This window comes from Vitis riparia, chromosome 1 (assembly GCF_004353265.1).
Source record: "Vitis riparia cultivar Riparia Gloire de Montpellier isolate 1030 chromosome 1, EGFV_Vit.rip_1.0, whole genome shotgun sequence".
Lineage (NCBI taxonomy): Eukaryota > Viridiplantae > Streptophyta > Magnoliopsida > Vitales > Vitaceae > Vitis > Vitis riparia.
Window position 1 is genome coordinate 16,526,997 of NC_048431.1, and position 16,323 is coordinate 16,543,319.

Sequence of the window (16,323 nt, forward strand, 5' to 3'; positions counted from 1 at the left end):
AATAGACTTTGATTGCAACTTTCACTATGGAGGCTGAGTTCGTGTCTTATTTTGAGGCTACCTCGCATGGTGTATGGTTAAAGAGTTTCATTTCTGGGCTTAGATTTGTGGATTCAATTTCTAGGCCATTAAAGATATATTATGACAATTTAGCTGCAGTTTTTATGGTTAAGAACAACAAAAGTAGTAGTCAAAACAAGCACATCAACATCAAGTATTTAGCCATAAGAGAACATGTTAAAGAGAAAACAGTGGTTATTGAATACGTTAGCACTAAATTGATAATTGCTAGTCCTTTGACTAAAGGCATGCCACTGTTGAAATTTAAGGATCATGTAGATAGATTGGGACTTGGTTCCTTTATGTGATTTTCGTTGTAAGAACGAATGTTATTTTCAATTAATGAAACTCTATTTGTGATGTTTTCTTATATTTGATTTTCTTTGTGCACACTTTTATTCATTTATTAATAAATATCATTAATGTTTGGACCTAGAATAAACATAGGGTTTATTCATTAAGTTATATGGGCTAGTGTTTGAGACACATGATGCATTGTGATACATGGAAGATAATACTCGATTTTAAAAGACTTATCGCCATGATTCATGTGTTTTGTTTCTTGCTATGGTGAATGATGGAATATATGGACCAAGTGGGAGAATGTTGGGATTTTGTTTCTCCTAGATCTTCGGTAACAAACCGAATACGTGATTTGGAATGTGGTCCACATTCATTCCATCAATTTAGGAACGAGGATTAACATTCGAAACCACATTTGCATCACTACCCATGTTCTATGCACGCTTGAAGTAGACTCGATGATAGAGAGAGTCTTTAAAAAAAGGGGTAGAGCACTAATGGGTAGGGTTCCCTAAGCCTTCTATCTCTTTCAGTTTATAAAAAAAAAAAAAAAAAAAAAAAACACCATCTAAGAAGAGGTTGAGAAAGGTTTAGAAGCCCCTGAAACCTGAACAATTGAAGACACTATTTTAACCTGTAAGAATGACAATGGCAGGAGGTACGTTTTCGATCTGTTTTCAATTCCGTTTATAATCTAATTGTTGTTTAAGGATTGTTATGAGCATGTTTAGATTATTTATGTCTATCAAATATGAAAAAAAAAATAGAGAAATTTGAAAATAGAAGAATAAGTATAAATAACTCTTTTTTTTATGAAAAGAATAATATACATTAAAAAAATAAAGAAATATAGAAAAAAAAAAAAAAAAAAAAAGCTTGAGAGAATAAGAAAAATGCATGAAACATATTAGGAATTTCTAGTAAATAAATTATTTAATTTTTTTTATAAAAATTTATGAAAATTTATATTAAATAAAAAGGAATATGAAAAAAAGAATCAATTGGAAATATTAAGATTTTTTTTAGTAAATAAACTATATATATTTTTTTTTATAAAAAAGTTATATATATATATATATATATATATATTAAAGAATAATAAATATGAAAGAAGAATGCATGGAACATAATAGGATATTTTAGTAAATATGCTATTTAACATTTTATAAAACAAAGTATGAAAATATATATTAAAAAATAAAGAAATATAGAAAAGAAAGTGTTAATAAATAAATTAGATAAAAAAACTTATAGAAAAAAGGATTTTAAAAAAATGGGTAAACAATAGGAAACTTTAGTAAATAAATTATTTTTTATTAAAAAGAGAACATATAAATTAAAGAATAAAGAAATATGAAAAGAGAATACATGTAACATGATAAAATTTTCTAGTAAATAAATTATTTAATTTTTTTATAAAAGATTATGAGAATATATATTAAAGAAATAAAAAGGTTTAATAAATAAATTAGTTAAATTTTCTATAAAAGTGATAAAGAAATATGGAAAATAATGTTGATTGAATGAATTATATATATATATATATATATATATATATATATTAATGAATAAAGAAATAAAGGAAAAAGAAGATTAATAATATATATGTATGTATGCATAAAAAAGAAATAACATATATTATAGAATTACAAAATAGAAGATTTAGAGAAATATAGAAATAAAAGAATAAGTAAATAAATAAATTATCTAAAAAGTAATTGTAAAAAAAAGTAATTGTGGACCCCGCATTTCGGCTCATGCGCTTCCACTCGATGGCAAGCTCAATTTTCATTTGAAAAATGATTTTTATTGATTAAGAAAATGACTTGGAGTCGCCACTTATGTTTGTTTTATTTTTTTAAAAGGGTAAACAAAATAAGAAAGAAAACTCTAAGTGCGACTCCTTATTTTAGAAAAGGTGGTCTACGAAATAAACCGGATCGGGTTCGGGGGTCAGGTTACTTATCGGGAAGGTACGGTAAAGACCATAGCACCCCTCTAAGTCCCTAATGTTGGGTCTCTACTAATAAAATGAAGTTGATGTGGCAATCGATGAGTAAATCAATGAATATCCTGAATGATCATGCACATATAAGAATTGGGACATGCATAGACAACGATTAGGGGGAAAATGGGTACATACCTGGGCAACGAGCCACCATGCGCTATCAATAGAGAGGGTTAGTGCACAATTTAGGAATAATCTCATGCATGTTAGAGAGTAGGATAAATCAATCATGTCAAACAATCAATCAATCGACCATAAAGTCACCCATGTTGGGCCCCCACCAAAGCCCGTTTATTTTCGCATGACTTAATGTCACAGACTCCATTATTTCGGAATTATGAAAAATTCGTTCATGCTTATTAAAATCAAGAGGAGTAGAAGATTGTTTGAAGACCAAAAGGGAATTAAAACTATTTGAGAGAAAATCGGATTTTTGAAATTTATTTGAAAATTAGAGTCTCGAAGGTTATTTAAAAAATTGGAATTTTAGAGTTTATTTGAAGATCAGACTTTTAGAAGCTAAATGTGAGAACGAGAATTTTAGAAATTGAATTTGAACGAAGTTGGAAATTTGAAAAAATGATTTGAGAGTTCGGGATTTTAAATGAGGGGATGAGTGGATGAGTGAATAAGTAAAGGAAATGGAATAACAACGATGGTGAAATAATAAAGATTAGATAAATAATTGCGAAAGATGGAATTTTAGAGATTTGAAGATGTGAATTTAGAGTTTGAAAACTTAAGAATTTATTTGGAGATGAGATCTTTGGTATATGAATAACTGAATAAGTAAGTGGATGGGATAACATTAATAATGAGAATAATCATTAAACGGTGATATTTGGACGGTGGAGCTTTTGAGGTTGGAAATTAGATTTGGAGGTCGGGTTCTGATGAACTAAACTTTAACGATTAGAATAAATAGATAATATGGGATAATAATGCTACTTAACGGAAATAATATTTTAAATGAATAGAAAATGAGTAGTGGAATTTTTAAGATTGAAAATTAAATTAGGACGTTGAATTTTTGAAGAGTTGGACCTTAAATAAATAAATAGATAGGGGATAAGAATTTTAATTAAGGAAAATAACATTTTTGGCGAGTAATGGAATTTCTAGGATTGAAAGTTAAATTAGGACATGAGGTATTTGAAGAATCGGACTTTAAATAACTAGATGAATATGGGATAATAACTCTAATGGATGAAAATGAGATTTGAACTATTTATTGAAGAATTAGATTAAGACATGATTTCCTTGAAAAATTTAGACTTTAGATAGCCAGATAAATATGGGACAAATAATTCTAATGGATGAAAAATGAGATTTGAACTAATTATTTAGGGATTAAATTAAGACATGGATTTCCTTGAAAGATTTAGATTTTAAATAGCTAGATAAATATGGGATAAATAATTTTAAGGGATGAAAATGAGATTTGAACTAATTATTGAAGAATTAAATTAAGACATAGGATTTCCTTGAAAGATTTAGATTTTAAATAGCTAGATAAATATGGGATAAATAATTCTAAGGGATGAAAATGAGATTTGAACTAATTATTGAAGAATTAAATTAAGACATAGGATTTCCTTGAGAGATTTAGATTTTAAATAGCTAGATAAATATGAAATAAATAATTCTAATGGATGAAAATGAGATTTGAACTAATTATTGAAGAATTAAATTAAGACATAGGATTTCCTTGAAAGATTTAGATTTTAAATAGCTAGATAATATGGGATGAATAATTCTAAGGGATGAAAATGAGATTTAAACGAACTATTGAAAGATTATATTAGGATATGGGATTTTGAAGGATTAGGATTTTAACTTTAATAAATGAGATTTTAAAAGATGATAAATAGATACATGCGAAATAATAATAATAATTGAAAAAGACGGTATTTAAACGAACGAAATTGAATAGTGTAAATTTCGAGATTGAAAATTAAATTTGGGATGTTGGATTTTTGAAGAATTAGAATTAGGTTTTAACGAATGGGATTTTAAAAGGTGATAAATAAATACATACGAAATAATAATAACAATTAATAATCATAATGTTTAAGCTAGTGAAATTGAATAGTATAAATTTCGAGATAAAAATATAATTAATAATTTGTCTTTAAGTTGTCTTTAAGTTTGAGCTAACTAAATTGGTGAAGATAAAATAAGATAAAAAAAAGTAAAATGAAAATGCATGAATAAGTTAATAATTTACTAAGATTAAAGATTTAAAACTTGTTAGGACATGAAGTAGCTAAATGGGCTCACTCATCATGGACTTGGGCCATGAGAATGGCTAGCATAAGGAGCAATGGGGCCTTCCACCAGCAACCTTGGGCCTGGGCACCAACTTAAGCCCAAAACCAAAGCCAACATAGGATTGGGCCTAGTGCCCCAACTCAAGCCCAAGCCCAAACTTCATCTTCTTCACAGCTTGCCCCTCTAAACGCACATCATCCTCAGAGGGAGCCTCCACCACCGGCGGCAAGATGGAGAGAGGAGCCGTGGCGGCGGTTCGGCGGCATCCAGAAGGTGCCGCCGTCATGGTGGCTGATGCAAGTGCCCGCCTGGCCGGAGCGGGTGATAGCGGCTGGTGAGGTGAGCAAGCGTCTCGCCGACTGATTACTACTCAAAAAGTGCTATTTGATAGCTTGTAATTAATCCTTTTAAAACACTTTTGAGTAGTAGTTATTGCCTTTTAACCCAATTAACATGTTAAGGCCTCTTGCAATCAATTCTAATCAAAATTGCCGTAAGTTTTGGTGTTTTGATAGCTTTTTGATCACCAAAGCAATATGAGATTGAGGAGAGTTATTTGGAATCCTTGGCAAAGCAATGGGAAGCTTAGAGGCATGAAGAATCAAAGCTTTGAAGCCCTTTGCCATAAGCAAAGTTGAAATGCAAGGAGGGGAAGCAAAGAGAAATCTGTCATGAAGCATTCTTGATGACAGTCATTTCAGCCACTTTTGGAGCACTTCCTGAAGTCCAAATTATGCATGCTATATGTCATTTGAAATCTTAGGAAGTCAACAATCCAATGCTTCAAACCGTGTAAGATTTGGAGCTGAAATGAGGAAGTTACAGCCTTTAGAAGACAACTGCTCGAAGTTGAAGGAAGGATTCAGCAAAGTGCTGCGAAATCACCCTTTTATTGCGAAATGATTTCGCAGCCTTTTTGCACAGTGCTATGGATTTCCCCTGAAGTTTCACGACGCGATGGAAGCCAAACACCACAAGATGAAAGCCAACTTCGCAGCGCTGCGGAATCAGCCTTTTGCTGCGAAGTGATTTCGCAGCCCTTTTTGTTTGTCTGCGAAATTTCGCAGACCTCTTTTTCACCTGCGAAATGGTCCTTAATACTTCCCGATATTTGTAACCGACACTTGGAGATATTTTTCATTAGATTTTTGTTGTCTAAATCCCCAAATTCTCCTTGTAAGCCACCAATTATAGGATTCTTAGCTTTTAAGTTAGGAAAATGGCTAAATATCCATGTAATAATCTATTAATGTAATTTGGTATAAATATAGCCCGAGGAGCCTGTTCTGAGGGTGATGAACCTTTTGTAAAAGTTTGAAAGAAAGTAATATACAGAGCTTGAACTCTACCTTACCTTCTCACTTTGATTGTATTTTTCATTTACTAAGTTATGCACTCTCTGAGGAGCTTTCCCAGAGAATGATAACTAAACTTTTTAGTTCCTTGGAGTTAAGGTTGCCGGGAAAGGTTCCAAGTGCAAGAATCAGAAGCTTTGTGGTTTCAGCTATGAATGAAGAGAAAATGTGTCCCATGAATGGTTTCTATGTTTTTAGTTAACTTAAAACGCCTTGGAGTCACCTGGGCCAACACTTGGTAAGGCAAGTGATCTCTAACCATGGAGATGTACTAGTTTACCCCTTGTGAGCCTCTGGGAGGTGACTTGAAGGTAGGATTTTCTAGAATTGCCAACACTTGGTAAGCTTTTGGACTCTAAGGAGACATCCATTAGTTATCTCTTGCGAGCTTGTGAAAGGAAGTCCAAGATTAAAGATCACCTTGAATGGTAAAGGCTAAGTGAGAGGCTCGAACCATTGCAAGTTGCTTCAATGAGAGAATTAAAGCTGAAATCCAATTGAGGGATGCATTTGTGCAGCACCTGTTAGAGAATTGACTTTATGTTAATTCTCTAATGCGAGGAATTGAACCAACTGGCCGGAGCTATGCTATTGCATGAGGAACCTCCCCTGTAAACATGAATCTCCAAGGAATGCTTTTCTTCTTAAGTAATTTTCATCACTTGCTGTGTTGTTAATCTAAGTCCAAACCTTTTTCAACCAAAGTTTGTGTTTTATTTCTTAAGCTAATCTTAAAATGAAATAGCACCAATTCACTTTGAATTGGTATCATTTTCAGCTTGGAAACCCTTCCCAGTGAACGATCCTAGAGCCACTATGCTATAGTAGCTTTTTCTTTGCTACCCTAGTTCATGGTGTTATAGATTATAAATTTTGTTGATTAGTCCCGCCATTAAGGAGCACCAGCTGGACACGAATCAGCTGAGACACCAATTAGGCATGAATCAAATGGCGCCGCTGCCGGGGAAGGTGTCAAGTTTATAGTGATACTATTTCAGAATACTTGTGATTTTCATCACAAGTTGGTAACGTTTCTTTAGCTTTATTAATTCTCATTTTTTTTCTTTTTACTGATTCATGATCTAAATTTAGCTTTTTAAATTCAGCTTAGTTTTATTTTGTTTTGTAGCCCTGTTTTCTTTTGTTGTCCTTTGTTTTCATTTTAATTTCATATAGATACTAGTTGTATATGCCAAAGTGGATACATGGCAGTGGAGGAAGGCTTGTTAAAAGGATACACCTCATACTAAGGAATTGGAATTGAGCTTGAATATCATGGAAACTACACCTAAAGATCAGCATAGTCACCAAGGTCGTCAAGACAATCTCAATGAATTTAGATTAATGAGGGACCGCATGCATCCACCGCGTATGAGTGCACCATCATGTATAGTGCCTCCTACAGAGCAGCTAGTGATCAGACCATATATTGTTCCACTTCTACCAACTTTCCATGGGATGGAAAGTGAGAATCCCTATGCACATATCAAGGAATTTGAAGATGTTTGTAATACATTCCAAGAGGGAGGAGCTTCAATTGATTTGATGAGGCTTAAGTTATTTCCTTTTACTTTAAAGGATAAAGCCAAAATTTGGCTTAATTCTTTAAGGCCAAAGAGTATCTGTACTTGGACTGACTTACAAGCTGAATTCCTTAAGAAATTCTTTCCCACTCATAGAACAAATGGCTTGAAAAGGCAAATTTCGAACTTCTCAGCTAAAGAGAATGAGAAATTCTATGAGTGTTGGGAAAGATATATGGAAGCTATAAATGCTTGTCCTCACCATGGCTTTGATACTTGGCTATTGGTGAGTTATTTTATGATGGGATGTCATCCTCAATGAAGCAACTCCTGGAGAGACAATGTGTGGAGGAATTTCACGAGCAAAAATCCAGAGGAAGTTATGGATTTCTTGAATTATGTAGCTGAAGTTTCAAGGGGATGGGATGAACCAACCAAAGGAGAAGTGGGAAAGATGAAATCTCAACTTAGTGCTTTCAATGCTAAGGCTGGGATGTATACCTTGAAAGAAGAGGATGATACGAAAGCAAAGTTTGCGGCTGTGACAAGAAGATTGGAGGAGCTGGAACTGAAAAAGGTGCATGAAGTGCAAGCTGTTGCTGAAGCACCAGTGCAAATGAAGCTTTGTCCTAATTGTCAATCCTATGAACACTTGGTGGAGGAATGCCTACAATTTCAGCTGAAAGGGAAATGTTTGGAGATCAGGCAAATGTTGTTGGACAATTCAAGCCCAATAACAATGCACCCTATGGAAATACTTACAACTCAACAACCTTCAAGTTTTGAACAAGCCATTTTGAATCTCAGCAAGGTAGTGGGAGATTTTGTTGGAGAACAAAAAGCCATCAATGCTCAACTTAATCAAAGAATTGACAGAGTAGAGAATACTCTGAACAAAATGATGGATGGAATGCAAAATGATATAACCCAAAGGATAGATAATCTCCAATACTCAATATCAAGGCTCACAAATTTGAATACAGTGCAAGAAAATGGAAGATTTCCTTCTCAACCCCACCAAAATCCCAAGGGTGTCCATGAAGTAGAAAGCCATGAGGGAGAATCATCACAGATGAAAGATGTCAAAGCCTTGATCACTCTAAGGAGTGGTAAAAAAATTGAGCAGCCACTACCTAAGCCACCTGTGAAAGAGGAAGAGATAATGAAAGAGGAGAGAATGGAAGACAAAAGGGGAGAGATCAGTGAAAAGAAAGAGGACAATGAGTCAACAATGAATGCAAATCCAGAGAAGGAACTTCAGAAGGAAGAAATGCTGAAGAAATCAACTTCTCCACCTTTTCCTCAAGCATTGCATGGGAAGAAGGGGATTAGAAATGCAGCTGAAATTCTTGAAGTATTGAGACAAGTTAAAGTCAATATCCCATGTTGGATATGATTAAACAAGTTCCAACATATGCAAAAATTCCTAAAGGACTTGTGTACTATCAAAAAGAGGGTTGACTGTAAATAAGAAAGCCTCTTGACTGAGCAAGTAAGTGCAATCTTACAATGTAAGTCTCCTTTGAAGTACAAAGATCTGGGAAGTCCTACCATTTCAGTCATGATTGGAGGAAAGGTTAGTGGAAAATCTTTATTAACTTAAGAGCTAGTGTGAATTGCTTCCATATACTGTCTACAAGAAATTGGGACTTGGGAGTTGAAGCCAACAGCAATTACTCTATCTCTAGCAGATAGATCAGTAAAAATTCCCAGGGGAGTAATTGAGGATGTCTTGGTTCAAGTTGATAATTTCTACTATTCGGTGGATTTTATTGTTCTAGATATGGACCCTACTGTAAAGGAAGCTAATTTAGTTCCTATTATCTTGGGAAGGCCATTCCTTGCTACCTCAAATGCAATCATCAACTGTAGGAATGGGCTCATGCAACTCATTTTTGGCAATATGACACTTGATCTCAACATTTTTTATATGTCTAAAAAGCAAATCACTCCGGAACAAGAAGAGGGTCCAGAGGAAGTGTGTATTATTGACACTCTGGTAGAGGAGCACTGCAATCAGAATATGTAAGACAAGCTGAATGAAAGTTTTGCAGGTTGTGAGGAAGGTTTGTCTGAACCCCCAAATGATCTAGCTACTTTACAAAGTTGGAGGAGGATAGAAGAGATTCTACCTTTGTTCAATAAAGAAGAGGGAGCAGATGCTGAAAAAGAGATCCCAAAACTCAATTTGAAGCCTCTACCCGCAGAGCTGAAATATACATATCTTGAAGAAAATAATCAATGAACTGTCGTAATATCGTCATCTCTGACCAGTCATCAAGAGAAGTGTTTACTGGAAGTTCTCAAGAGATGTAAGAAAGCAATAGGATGGCAAATATCTGATTTGAAAGGCATTAGTCCTTTAGTTTGCACGCATCATATAGATATGGAGGAGAAAGCTAAGCCAATTCGTCAACTTCAAAGAAGATTGAATCCTCATCTACAAGAGGTTGTGCGAGCTGAGGTGCTGAAGCTACTTCAAGCAAGTATTATCTACCCTATTTCTGATAGCTCTTGGGTGAGTCCTACTCAGGTGGTACCAAAGAAGTCAGGGATTACTATGGTTCAAAATGAAGAGGAGAAGAAATCACTACGCGTCTCACTTCAGGGTGGAAGGTGTGTATTGATTATAGAAAATTGAATGCAGTAACCAGGAAAGATCATTTTCCATTGCCATTTATTGATCAAGTGTTGGAAAGAGTCTCTGGCCATCCGTTCTACTGTTTTTTGGACGGGTATTCAGGGTATTTTCAAATTGAGATTGCTGTGGAAGATCAGGAAAAGACCACTTTTACATGTCCATTTGGAACATATGCTTACAGAAGAATGCCTTTTGGTTTATGTAATGCACCTGCAACATTCCAAAGGTGTATGTTGAGTATCTTCAGTGATATGGTGGAGCGAATTATGGAGGTTTTCATGGATGACATCACCGTATATGGAGGTACATTTGAGGAATGCTTAGTCAATTTGGAAGCAGTTCTTCACAGATGCATTGAAAAAGACTTGGTGCTCAATTGGGAGAAATGTCATTTTATGGTACGTCAAGGAATTGTCCTTGGTCATATCATCTCCGAAAAGGGCATTGAAGTTGATAAAGCAAAGGTAGAGCTCATTTCAAATTGCCATCCCCAACAACTGTAAAAGAAGTAAGGCAGTTCCTTGGCCATGCAGGTTTCTATAGGAGGTTCATCAAAGATTTTTCACAGCTTTCAAAACCTCTTTGTGAGCTGTTAGCTAAGGATGCTAAGTTTATATGGGATGAAAGATGTCAAGATAGCTTTGACCAACTGAAGAAATTTTAACAACAACTCCAATAGTGAGGGCCCCTAACTGGCAACTACCTTTTGAACTAATGTGTGATGCCAGTGACTTTGCTATAGGAGTTGTGCTTGGTCAAAGAGAAGATGGGAAGCCCTATGTGATCTACTATGCAAGCAAAACATTGAACGAAGCCCAGAGGAACTACACAACTACAGAGAAAGAATTGTTAGTTGTGGTATTTGCCTTGGACAAATTTCGTGCTTATTGTAGGGTCTTTCATCATTGTTTTTACTGACCATTCAGCCTTGAAGTATTTATTGGCAAAGCAAGATGCAAAAGCAAGGTTGATAAGATGGATTCTTTTGTTACAGAATTCGATCTTCAAATCAGAGATAAAAAGGAGTGGAAAATGTGGTAGCTGACCACCTCTCAAGGTTAGCCTATAGCACATAATTCTCATGCCTTGCCTATAATGATGATTTTCTTGAGGAATCACTTATGTTTCGTCAAAACTCCTTGGTATGCTCATATTGCTAATTATCTAGTTACTAGTGAAATTCCAAGTGAGTGGAATGCACAGGACAGGAAGCACTTCTTTGCAAAAATTCATGCTTATTATTGGGAAGAGCCTTTCCTTTTTAAATATTGTGCAGATCAGATCATAAGGAAATGTGTGCCTGAGGAAGAGCAACAGGGAATTCTAAACCATTGTCATGAGAATGCATGTGGAGGCCACTTTGCCTCTCAGAAAACAGCTATGAAGGTGTTGCAATCAGGGTTTACTTGGCCATCTCTTTTCAAAGATGCCCAATCATGTGTAGAAGTTGTGATAGATGCCAAAGGCTGGAAAGCTGACAAAAAGAAATCAAATGCCCATGAACCCCATACTAATAGTTGAGCTATTGATGTATGGGGCATTGACTTCATGGGACCTTTTCCAATGTCTTTTGGTAATTCCTATATCTTGGTGGGGGTGGATTATGTTTCTGAATGGGTTGAGGCAGTCCCCTGTAAACAAAATGATCATAGAGTGGTTCTCAAGTTTTTGAAAAGAGAACATTTTTGCAAGATTCGGGGTGCCCAAAGCTATAATCAGTGATGGAGGTTCTCATTTTGCAACAAGCCTTTGAAAGTTTGTTAGCCAAGTATGGAGTGAAGCATAAGGTAGCTACACCTTATCATCCACAGACTTCCGGGCAAGTTGAGCTAGCAAACAGGGAGATAAAGAACATATTGATGAAAGTGGTGGGTTCAAGCAGAAAAGATTGGTCTATTAAGCTTCATGATTCATTATGGGCATATAGAACAGCTTATAAGACTATTCTTGGCATGTCCCCCTATCGTCTTGTCTATGGAAAAGCATGTCATCTCCCTGTGGAAGTTGAATACAAAGCTTGGTGGGCAATCAAAAAGTTGAATATGGACTTGATCAGAGCCGGGGCAAAGAGGAGCCTAGACCTTAATGAGATGGAAGAATTAAGAAATGATGCTTACATCAATTCCAAAGTTGCAAAACAGAGGATGAAGAAGTGGCATGATCAACTAATTTCCAACAAGGAATTCCAAAAAGGCCAAAGAGTTTTACTCTATGACACAAGACTCCATATCTTTCCTGGAAAGCTCAAGTCTAGGTGGATAGGTCCATTCATTATCCATCAAGTACATATCAATGGGGTAGTGAAATTATTGAATTCCAATGGCAAGGACACTTTTAAAGTCAATGGATATCGTCTCAAGCCATTCATGGAACCGTTCAAACCAAAAAAGGAGGAAATCAACCTCCTTGAGCCACAAAAAGCCTAAGCAAAGGAGGGTTTGATGGACTTGGTTTCACCAAAGTCCAAAATTTTTGTAAATTTTGTAAATTTTGAAGTTTTATCCATACTTTTGATCTTAGTTTTTGATCTTTAATTGTGTGTTTATATGTATTTTCATCTTTTTGGATAATCTCAGGTGGAAGAAAATGCAAAGAAATTGAAAGGAAAAAAATCGGAAAGAAATTGGAGCAAAAACAGAGCAAAAACAGAGGAGAAAAAGAGCTCTACGAGATCTCGCAGCCAAAGAGGATTTCTCTGCGAAAATAGCCATTTGTTGCGAAATCAATTCGCAACACTTTTGAATCCTCTACGAAAGTTTTCGCAGCTGCGAATCCAAGAATGGCGCACGAGTGCCACTTCGCAGCACAGGAGCCCCAATTTCGTAGCTGCGAAAGCGTCTGCGAACCTCTAAGGCGTGAAAAACCCCAATTCCGCAGTAATAACTCCATTCCAAAGGGTGTTTCGCAGCTGTGAAACCAATTTTTGGCACACGAGCACCATTCCGCAGTACAGTGACTCCAATTTCGCAGCTGCGAAGTGAGCTGCGAAAGTGATTTTCTCCTGCGAAACACCCAATTTTGCTGCGAAAGCGGCTTTCTTCTGCGAAACCCAAGATGACCTTTAATATTCTGTTATTCTTTATAAATACCGGTCATTTGAGCTGTGAAAGCATTTCAGAAAAGGGAAAAGTCGCAGCAACCGTCCATTGGCCTCCTCTCCATAGCCCGACGCCGCTAGCACCTCCGGTCGTCCCTTCCAATCATCACCGCCGCCCAAACCTCGTCAGTTCGTAATGGCACGAACCAGAGGCACTAAGTCTTCCTCTCCGTCTAGCCAAAAGCCAGCGCCGCGCAAGGCGCCTGTGCAAGCCTCAACCTCTGAGCCTCCACGGCCGGAAGTTGTTTCGCCTCCTGTGAAGCCCACGCCAAAGAAGCGCCAGGCCAAGCCGACATTGCAAACGCCTCCGGCGAGGCGCTATCTTACCAGGTCAGGGGGTCGTTCCCTACAAAAACGAGCTAGAGTGGAAAGCTCGGAACCCATCGACTTAACAGGGCAGTCCCCTGTTCCATCTCCAGAGCCCTCTCCGGTGCCATCTCCGGCACCGTCGATGAAGCCTCAGGCAAGCCAGCCGCCACCTTCTGAGCCCCAAATTCCGTCTGGAACAGCTCCTGAAGCGATAATCAAGCGTCCAATGCTCACTCAGCCGCCAATTGAAGGCAATTTGGACTGCCGAGCTCGGCCATTCCATTATGAGCTGTGTTTTGACATAGCCGCCTTCCAGTTGCGGCCGGAGCTTAAAGGGGTCATTCCAATTGCTGCGCAGATATCGAATGGAGCAGCTTCTGACCCCGCGAGACTTTTTCTATCCCAGAGTAGCCTTGGATTTTTATCAATCCATGACTACTCAGCAGGTCAGAGATCCTACATTAATTCATTTTACCATTGATGGTCGACATGGCATCCTGGGAGCTCGTCATATAGCTGAGGCCCTGCATATCCCATATGAGCCCAGCCATTTTGATGATTTCCGAGCATGGGCTAGCCCTTCTCAGCTGGAGATGGTGCATATCCTGTCCAGAGGAGCCTCTACAAATCCTCATCTATTAAGGGGAGAACTTCCTCCAAGGGATGTTTCTCATTGATGCACTCTTGCGTCATAATATTTATCCCCTCCAGCATTGGACCCAGAGGAGAGGAGTTCTGTTGGAGGCTTTGTTCAGAATTTCTGAGGGGTACTTTTTTGGCCCTCACCACTTAATCATGGCTGCCCTTCTCTACTTTGAAGAGAAGGTGCATAAAAAGAAGTTGTCGCGAGCTGATGCCATTCCACTTTTCTTCCCGCGGCTGCTATGTCAGATTCTTGAGCATCTGGGGTATCCATCAGAGCCTCAGTTGGAGCGCAAGAGGATATGTCGAGAGGTTTTTACTTTCGACAAATGGAGCAACATGATAGCTTATAGGATGGAGCAGCCAGAGCTCCCACAGCCAGCTCAGATACCAGCTGCTAGAAGAGCATCTCCACGTTTTATACCTGAGGGTATACCTGTTGCCTCCCCTACTATAGCCAGAGCCCCTTCAGTCTCTCCAGTTGCCCCAACTCCATCGCAGCCCTCCACTTCAGCTGAGCCCAGGATGGCCATCCCTATTTCTGAGTACAGGGATTTATGCCAAGCATTGTAGACCTTGACAGCATCTCAGAGCAGCCTTGCTCAGGAGATGGAAGCTTTGAGAGCTCGCCAGGAGCAGATGATGACCACTCAGGCTCATCACACTGCCATCTTGAGCCAGCTCCAGCAGCATCTTGGTCTCCCATCAGCAGCAGAGCCACACTCTCAGGCCACAGAGCCTCAGGCCCCTCATGAGTCAGCTACCCAAGAGGCAGAGCCATCTGCTTAGGCCATCAGCTCTAGCATCACCCTCCTATCTGAACATATATATATCTATTATATATTTCCTTTATGTATGTTGTTTTAGTTAGTCATATATGAAATCCCCCACATTTTGATATCATATATGGGGATTACTTGGATTACTTGTATTACTTCTTTTCCAACTGTACTCAAATGATTAAAGTAATACAAAGTCTAGTTTTTTGTTAACTCTTAGCATTAATTTATTCTTATTTCCTTTGCTCACACCTTTTATTCTTTTTGAAACATGTGGTTTCTCCAATCAGTATTCGAAATTGATATCACTCAGGAGGTACCACTTCCTCCCTTTAATTTCAATCACCCATATCACATTGAGGACAATGCTCAGCTCGGTTGGGGGGGGGAGAAATGAGGAAGGAAGTTTGCAAAGTAAAGGAAGTATGCTAAGTTATTTTGATAATCCAGCCTTGTCTAGTAAATTAGTTGTAGTTTTTTGCTTGTTACTTTAATCTCCATGGTTTATGAGGAAAAATTTTCAAATTAAAATAGGAGAAACTGAACTTTTGCTTTTCATCTAACTTAGAGTTTGGATTATGCTTGCTAAAGTGGTTCAATTGTTGAAACTTCTATTGAATTCAAGTTTAGTTCTTTCACTTTAAGCTATTCACACACTGTGCACAATAGATTCCGATTATAAGATGAAAAACTATTTCCCCCTTTGACTTAGAAAATTTTGGGACTTGGTACCTTTGACCTCATTTTAATGATATTGAGACACCCTATGAAAGGCCAATGAGCCTTTGAAAAAGAAAAAAGAAAGAAAGCAAAATGTTTGCTTGCCTTGAAACCCGAGCAAGGTCTGAGGGGTATATGGTGAAAACCTTTGAAACCTGGTGCCCTAAGCCTTAATTGGTTGGGAGTCACCGGCCTCAATGCTCGTTAAAAGGGTGGATAGGTGAGTTAGCATTTGGTAGGCAAAAAGGGTATATGAAAAAGTTCGGGTAAATCCGAGGAGTTAGTGGTTGAAAGATCCTTAAAGCTTGATGCCCTAAACCTTAATGGTTGGGAGTCATCAATGGACCCCCTTACATGGACAAAACAGAAAAGAATGCCCCTTAAGCCTGCTACCTTCTAAAAAAAAAAAAAAAAGTGTGTTCTCTGTCTATTAATTTGGTCAGTTTGCTAAGTGTTGAAAAGAGATAGGTTGGGGGAGAGATTAATTTAGCATGCTATATTCGGAGCTATCATCTTACACTTAGATTTTTGTGGAAGAATAAAGTTTGGTTCTTTGGAAGTGAAAATGATTTTAAAACTTCAATTTGCATAATGCATTCCCTTGATCAATGGTAT

At 37.2% G+C, this 16,323-nt stretch overlaps 1 protein-coding gene across 1 annotated transcript; it reads left to right on the forward strand.

Annotated features, from left to right (window-relative positions):
• The first annotated feature begins 13,394 nt into the window (after positions 1-13,394).
• Positions 13,395-14,782, forward strand: LOC117920519 (anther-specific proline-rich protein APG-like). The gene is made up of 2 exons (XM_034838113.1): positions 13,395-13,974; positions 14,388-14,782. The coding sequence occupies exons 1-2, from the start codon at positions 13,395-13,397 to the stop codon at positions 14,780-14,782; spliced, it is 975 nt and encodes a 324-aa protein (XP_034694004.1).
• Positions 14,783-16,323: the final 1,541 nt, after the last annotated feature.

Coding starts and splice junctions, on each gene's coding strand:
- LOC117920519 (XM_034838113.1), top strand. CDS start 13,395: ATGGCACGAACCAGAGGCACTAAGTCTTCCTCTCCGTCTAGCCAAAAG. Junction 13,975..14,387: donor GAGACTTTTTCTATCCCAGA/GTAGCCTTGGAT, acceptor TCTACTTTGAAG/AGAAGGTGCATAAAAAGAAG.